At 40.4% G+C, this 7,802-nt stretch overlaps 1 protein-coding gene across 1 annotated transcript; it reads right to left on the minus strand.

The window, feature by feature from the left end:
• Positions 1 to 3,331: 3,331 nt before the first annotated feature.
• Positions 3,332 to 7,183, minus strand: LOC119493127 (TOG array regulator of axonemal microtubules protein 2-like). The gene is made up of 7 exons (XM_037778224.1): positions 7,020 to 7,183; positions 5,121 to 5,721; positions 4,768 to 4,975; positions 4,326 to 4,431; positions 3,979 to 4,217; positions 3,695 to 3,853; positions 3,332 to 3,567 (listed from the first exon to the last, which is right to left on the minus strand). Exons 1-7 carry the CDS (start codon positions 7,077 to 7,079, stop codon positions 3,441 to 3,443), a joined length of 1,500 nt encoding a protein of 499 aa, XP_037634152.1. The 5' UTR covers positions 7,080 to 7,183; the 3' UTR covers positions 3,332 to 3,440.
• Between the last annotated feature and the right edge of the window lie 619 nt (positions 7,184 to 7,802).

Consider the following 7,802-nt stretch of genomic DNA (forward strand, 5'->3'; position numbering starts at 1 on the left):
ACTGAAAGTATACTTTATATACTTGGAGCCCACTTTTTTAGTTTACAAAAGTATACTTTGTATACTTTAACTTAGAGTACTTAGCCAATGATTTATGTATTACATCATGGCTGCCATCCACTGACCACCCAGCTCTCTGTTTTGGGCTAATTTCAACAATTTTCCAAGTAAGTCCGGGTTCTCTGGGTTCTCTGGGTTCTCTGGGTTCTCTGGGTTCTCTGGCTTCCCACGGTCCAAAGACATCCAGGTTAGGTTAATTGTTGACTCTAAATGTTCAGTAGTTGTGAATGGTTGCCTGTCTCTATGTGTCAGCCCTGTGATAGTCTGGCGACCTGTCCAGGGTGTACCCCGCCTTCATCCAATGACAGCTGGGATCAAAACTGGACAAAAAATTAAACAAAACTCTTTAGGGGAAAAACAAAATCATACATCAATAAAATCAACGCTTGGGTTTCAGAGGGTTTTAAGGCAGGTGTTTGGGTGGATGGTTGGGCCTGAATTGTCTGACACACACTGACACCTGAGGTATGTCCTAAGAATTTTTTAACCACGACCACAACCTTTCTAGCCTTTTTGCATCATATGGGTCGTTTTGCAAGGTACTGACAAATGGCATATTTTTGCGTGTAGGCACTTGTTGGAGACAGAGGCACGGAATTTTGGGACTATAGGGGCTGTCCAGTCTTCCTCATGAGATTCAATGAAATGCAAACATAACCATACTATTACTAAATCTATGTTGAAACTACATGAAAGAAATTGCCAAACTAGATAGATGTAGAAGTGGTGTGGGGGTTTCTTGGACAACTTCACCTGCTTCCAAGGTGCACAGATAATGTAAAAAGTCTGAAAACTCCAGCAACATTTGTAATATATAGATCAACTTTATTGTAAGACCAACACGGTTGGGTCCCTGATGAAGGCCATAAGCAGAAACTACAAGTGTTGCTGGAGTTTTGACCTCTTCAAACTAGATATTGTACAATGACTCACAGGTGGGTACACCAGCATACTGACAGAAATGTTGTACTGTAAATTATTAGATCATAGTTTGAAGTCTGTTTCTCCAACTGTGAATTTAACATGAAAAAAACTATGCACTATGAAGAGAGAATGCACTACTTCATATTTTGGCAATTAAACATCACCTGACAACTAATAGCATTTCTGTGGGTGTGCAGGTACTAGTAGGCTCAGATATTTTTTAAAGGTCCCATATCATACTCATTTTCAGGTTCATACTTGTATTTTGTGTTTCTACTAGAACATGTTTACATGCTGTAATGTTCGAAAACGTTCAAAAAACCCTTTATTTTCCTCGTACTGTCAGCCTGAATCTGCCTCTATTTGCCCTCTGTCTGAAACGCTCCATTTTAGCGCATTTTGACGGAATTGCAACAGAATTGCGTCGCTAGGCAACAGCTTGGGTCCATGTTTACTTCCTGTTAGCTGATGACATTCACATACACTCCAACCAGGAATAAACTGGGACACATTTAGAATTTTTACCTTTAAAATTGTGTCAAGGGTCTAAATATTGTATTTTTGTGACATCACGAATGGGCAGAAATCCCAACGGCTTGTTTCAAATGCAGAGTTTCTGAATATGGGCTGTGTTTATTTCCCTGTGGATTGAGTGTTTCGATACTTTCACAGTAAAGCCTGCTTTACAATAAAAAAACATGAAAATCTCACTTTTTTATAATATGGGACCTTTAAGCCAAACTGAAGACGTTAGATGTATGTGTAATCATCAGTTTTTGATCAATAATGACAGCTGAAAATAAAAGAATGGCATATATGCAAATTATAAAATGACCTAATACATAATATTGTGTGTGCATTGCATGTTTGTGATTGGACAAGATGAGCTTCACTTTCAGAGAGTGCAGATCATTGGCTCTCTCTAGTGCCTACAAACATGCAGCATTGACTTTGTTTAGATATTCAGTCAGGAATGGAGGGAATTATCATTCTTCAGTATTCTAGTATACACATTTTTACCTCCTCCAAGGCCGAAGGCCTAGGTAGGAGGTTATGTTTTCACTGGCATCGGTTTGTTGGTTTGTTTGTTGGTTTGTCTGTTAGCAGGATAACTCCAAAAGTCTGTGATGGATTTGAATGAAATCTTTTGGAGGGGTGGGGTGTGGCACAATGAAGAACCCATTCGATTTTGGTGGCAATCCAGATCATGATCCGACTTCAGGATTTTTTTTTAATAACTCCGCTCAGCCTGTGCATTAACCCTACAGGCTTTAAGACATGCACAGTGTAACTGATGACACGTTCATGAAACCTGCCTTGGCGGAAGTCTGTGCTCTCCGAGTGCACTTCTAGTTTATGTATTTTATCATGCTTCACAGTACCAATGTTTAGTATTAGAAATAATTAACATTATGTATCAAATCTAAAACATCAGGGGCGAGACTTTGGGATGCACTGAAACGAAGCTGTTCCCCTAACAGAGAATAACAAGTACCAACTTCATTTAATTCACATTTTCACATGAAATTCACTGTCAAAAATATATTAGTAGTGGTGTCTAAAAATGAAACGCCCTTTCCTCATTGTAATAAGATGTATCTAAGATAAGTATTCTTTCAGAAAAATAGTTATCTATATTGTCAAGTACAATCTTCTAATTTAAACGGATAATTAAAACCTTTAACATTGATTTTGTTAATGAGATAAGATGGCTCAGGATGGCGCCTATTGACCATTCTAGTCAAAAGCATTGTTACAATGTTAATACTAATGACTGAAAATGAACAAGGCACCCTGCTGCTAGCAGTACATGATGATATGCTGGTGGTTTTTATTTCAGTGCAGACATTTAAATGATGTAAGCTTCCAGTGATTTCTGAGATCCTCGTCCCTGCAGATTCATCTATTAATCACCAACTATTTTTTGACTAAAATTAAAGTGTATCATCTGCGTTTTCTGTATTTGGCAGCTGGTTTGGACACTTAGTGAATTTCTGCCTTCAGAATAACATGCTTTTTACTTTTTATTTAATTAAATGCCTGAATGTGTTTTTTTGTGGTCTACAGAAATACCATTTTTCTCCTTGTCTTCCTTAAATGTTAAACTGATTCTCTCTGTCAAATTATTGTTATATATAAGTCATTATTTTGCAGCATTTGCAGCAGCAGCCTTTATGCTATGAATTAGACCTTACATGATTTTCTTCTTTTTCTGCCATCATTCCATCTTACTACATTTTGTATAAAATGTACTTTACTGAGTCATTTGTAATTATCCAAACTAACTTACCAAAGCTGCATTTTAAATATAAAGTGGTGTTATTCCACACATATTCTATATGAATCATTTACTTTTTACATTTTTATTGAAAATGCTTTAATAATAATAATAAAATAGAATAAAATGAATAGAAATAAAATAAAATAATAATAATAAATATTGCAGATCTCCTCTTTTACAGTTTGGCTTGCTTTAGGATCTTGTCCAGTGATGTTCTGTTGTTTTCTGGAACGATCTTTCTCCACAGGCTCAGAAAGTCCTTGTGGAGAGCCAGCTCCTGGAGGATTAATCTGCCGTAGTGCCTGGTGGAGGAATACGTTTCTTATTAAGCTCAATGTTCAGATAAATTAAATTAAAATTGTGAAAGCCACAAATCACAAGACTGTGCAACATTGTACACTAAATCTAGAGTATAACTTGATAACCCACCGCACTACTGGAGCGGCATCCAAACACATCTTAGAGACAGCAACAAGGAAGCGTTCGGTGAAGCTCCTTCCTGCTGTTAAGATGTGAGCTGCTCCAAGGCTGTGAGCCAGCTGGTGCAGGTGTTGGGCCATGTTGCCTCTTACTGCGACACAACGGTGGCTGAGGACGGACAAAGACGGAATATGAGACAAACAAATCCAGTGACTATGTTTCATTTCACCTTATTTCATTTTGTTTCAACGCTTCTGCAGGTAAAATGAATACTGCCTCTTCTCTCCTCTTACTTCAGCGCCGTGCTCAACAGAACGGTCACGACCCGACCAGGGCTGCAGTTTTCCACCATGGCATCCAGTGCATGATTGGCCTCCTGGTGAATGAAGGCATTCGTTGTTGTTCCAAATTTCAGCAGCAGGGCTCGGCCTGTGCTTTCCACCTTCGGGTCCATGGCCTTCTGGAGGGCGACATATAGCTCGGCTATGATGTTCATCGCTGCACAGGCCACTGCTGAGCGCAGGTTATTCACCTGTATAATAAGAGTGAACATCATCAGTCAAGACTGTCGGCACATGTAGGCAAATGAGAACTGAGAGAGACACAAAGATGGAAACAAAGAGGAAAGTGTGTACAATACCTCCTGAATGAGAACCAGACACACTTCATGGAGTCTGGTCTTCAGGGTCTCTGAGTGGTGCCGTGCCAGAGCTTGCAATGTTTTCAATCCATTGATTTTATTCATCCTGTAAGTTTATGCGACAAGAATTATGGTAAGTAACCGCACTGTGCATCACAAATAGCCCTACCACACCTGCAGTTTAAACTGATACTGCAAATGTCACCAACTTTAAATGCATATTAGTAACTGCAGTTTTACACTATATTCAGATGTTGCACCAACTGATAAAAGTTACAGCTCTCAACATTTACCACCTCCTCACTAAAGGTCAATAAAATAGCTTTTGGCAGGTTGTATTGATGTCAAACCGAGAGGTTTAAAGTCAAACTAACTAGCTGCAACGTAAGGCCCTGATTTAACATCAAATACTGTCTGATCTGATACAAGAGACTGCTCTTACCAATCGTCTGAGGAGAGCTGCTCGAGGCACACAGACAGGCTCTCCACAGGTTTGGCCAATGGCTGCAGCTCAACCTTTGACCTCTCGGGAGCTGCTTGAGGGGTCCTCTTTGTAATTGCTACAGGGGTCCTCTTTGGCGCAGCTACAGGGGTCCTCTTGGGCGCAGCTGGGGCTGGGGCTAGCCTACATCCGTCGGCTACCTCCTTGACTGTTGAGATTAATGGCAAAAAAAGGCGTCACTCAAATTTCTAATGTCAAAGCAGGTGTTACACTTAAAAACCTATAAGAAACATCAGGGGTTCCCACAACAGACAGACATCCCCACTGAACAGTATATCTTTATAGGAACTGACTTGCTCTGCTGTATTTGGCAGAAACAGGCAGACGAGACGCTCTCCTCCTTGACAGTGAAACTGCTCGAGGAGGAAGAGGAGGAGGAGTTGGTCTGAATGAATCCTTAAACAGACAAATGGCCCTCAGCTCACGGGGTGTGTGAGTATCTACAGGACTGAGGCAGGACACAGAGCTGATAGAACTACTTGGGCTCCTGTCTCTGTCTGCCTCACATGCAAGGGCAGCCATCTGGCCGCCAACCTGCACTTTGTTCCAGAAGGAGTCCTCGTCCTCCTCGTCCAAACTTTCACGACTCCTCTGGTTTGTGTTGATGTCCTCTTCATTCACACGAGGAACATCTAAAAGAGGGCTGATCCTCCTTTTGGATTTTGCGTATCCTCTGGGAAGAGCTGGTGGTGGAGGTGAAGGCAGGGTGACCTGAGTGGAGAGTCCCATTCTCTCCAGAACAGCATCACCTCGGGCTTTCTCCGCAGTGCACATCTTTTCTGCGTGGCGAGTTAACGCAGCCCTCTTAGCCCTCTCAGCCCTCTCTAGGTCTAGGATCCTGGACTTGCTATTGAAGCCACCAGGGTTGTCCTGTCTGCACAGGCTCCCAGTCTTCTGTGGAAAAAAAGTACGACAAAATACAGTTGAGTTGATCTTTGACTCGTCCGAGGATCCCGACCGACTTTACTGTATTTCAGAGGCTGTAGCAGGGGCAGTTTTATGTCATGCTAGTTTGTCGGGAAGGAGGCAAAATAATGCTCCAAAGTTAGGCTAAATTTTGGCGAGGAAAAACATGGCCATTTCAAAGGGGACCCTTGACCTCTGACCTCAAGATATGTAAATGAAAATGGGTTGTATGGGTACCCACGAGTCTCCATGCAGATTTTTGAAAGAAGTATAAATGTGTTATTTCCATCTATTTAATATTTCTGCATACTGGGGTCACTTAACAGTCTTGAAATGACATAAATTGGGTATCACTGTAAAGCTGAGACTCTTGTGGATCCAATGAGCCCAACTGTATTCTTATGATGATGTTAATCCATAGTAGCCATTTCACATAGTGAGACTGTTTTTTTCAACTTGACCTCACTGTATAAAATGACCTGTGGTGACCTCTAGGATAATCACAGCCTCATGAAACTTTGCAGCCACAAACTAAAGACCTAGAGCATTCAGAGGATGTTTAACTTTCCTAGTTAGATTGACAATAAGCGGGTTTCTGAGCAGTTTACACAACAGAAGTGCTCGCCATCTAATTGCAGAAAAATGCATTTCTTGCAGACATCTCCAAATGTCAAAAGTTTTTGATACCAACAAACAGCATGGCTTTTTCTATGGTGTTCCTCAAGGTCTTGGTGTCTTAATGTGGTATTTTGGAGGGATTTTTTATCATTTTAATTTATTTTCAAATGGAAAAAAATTGTTAAATTTAGCACCAGGTCTGTGTAACAAATGATATCAACCCCATTAATTGCTGTAACAACTTATGAGACTGAAGTAAGCATGGGAATGACCATCATATACTTCTATCATAATGTTCAAAACCCTTATACACTTTTACAATTTATTTCAATCAATTAATTTATTATTGAATTCATGTTTATTTCTGATTTATGACTAGAACAACTTGACACACAGCGCTGAGCTGCATCTCAAATTCATCTTTAGGTTCCCAGCTGTTCACCACTTCTATGTGACATCTACTGTTGACCTGCTATCTCCCCCTAAAGACCCCCTGTACTCCCCTAAACAAGACAAAAACTAGTCTATTGTGGGTCTCAGAGGTTTACAATTTAAGAATACTTATAAGATGCCAGAGAGGTTTCTGGAGCAATCGACTGCGCTGTATGAAAGACTTTCAGGTATATGAAGAGAAGGAAGGTCAGAGATAAGCAGAGTCTGTTACTTACTTCACCAGCAACGCCGTGTCTCACTATCCACTTCCTAAATCGATGGAAGGAGTTCTCCATAACTTCCAACAAAACACAACGAGATTGTCAACAGAAACAAGCGTGACTCTCTCTCAGTGAGATCAGTGTGTGACTGACTGGCTCTGAGTGCAGTTTGTGTATGAAGTTGTTCTATAGAGAGTCAGAACTATAAGAGGTGTAGAATCAGAACACGGAACCTTCTCTGCTTCTCTGCATTCTGGTGGCTGTTTACTGTCACCAAACTGAAATGACTTCAATCACTAATTCATCTCTCTGTAATGAGGCCTTAACCTGAATCTGCTGATGGGATTTAGGAACTCTGGCTTGAAACGTCACTAATTCAAAGATCAGTCATAACAAAGTACTGTAGGTATTTAACGTTTGGAGGAGTCAAATACATTGAATTAGGAAAATTGCTGCCATCCCCAAGAAGAAATCAGTGATCAATTATCTCTTCACCCCTCTGCAGTTTATTGTCCAGCATCCCTTCACACTGATCAAGGCACCTATGTTGTAAAGTTTTAAGGATTATTATTAAAAGCAGTCATAAGCATGAAAAGTCTCTCCATTATTGGATTTACAGACCGGTAATGATTTCCCTGAATATAGCATTTTGATTTTAATGCAATCATAATGATTTATTAATACATTATTAATATATGTATTTTTCGCTACAAAAAGAGCAGCTATTTATATGGAAGATTTTCACACACACGCACGCACGCACGCACGCACGCACGCACGCACACACGCAGTCCTTCT

The sequence above is a fragment of the Sebastes umbrosus genome, chromosome 1 (genome assembly GCF_015220745.1).
Source record: "Sebastes umbrosus isolate fSebUmb1 chromosome 1, fSebUmb1.pri, whole genome shotgun sequence".
Taxonomy (NCBI): Eukaryota; Metazoa; Chordata; class Actinopteri; order Perciformes; family Sebastidae; genus Sebastes; species Sebastes umbrosus.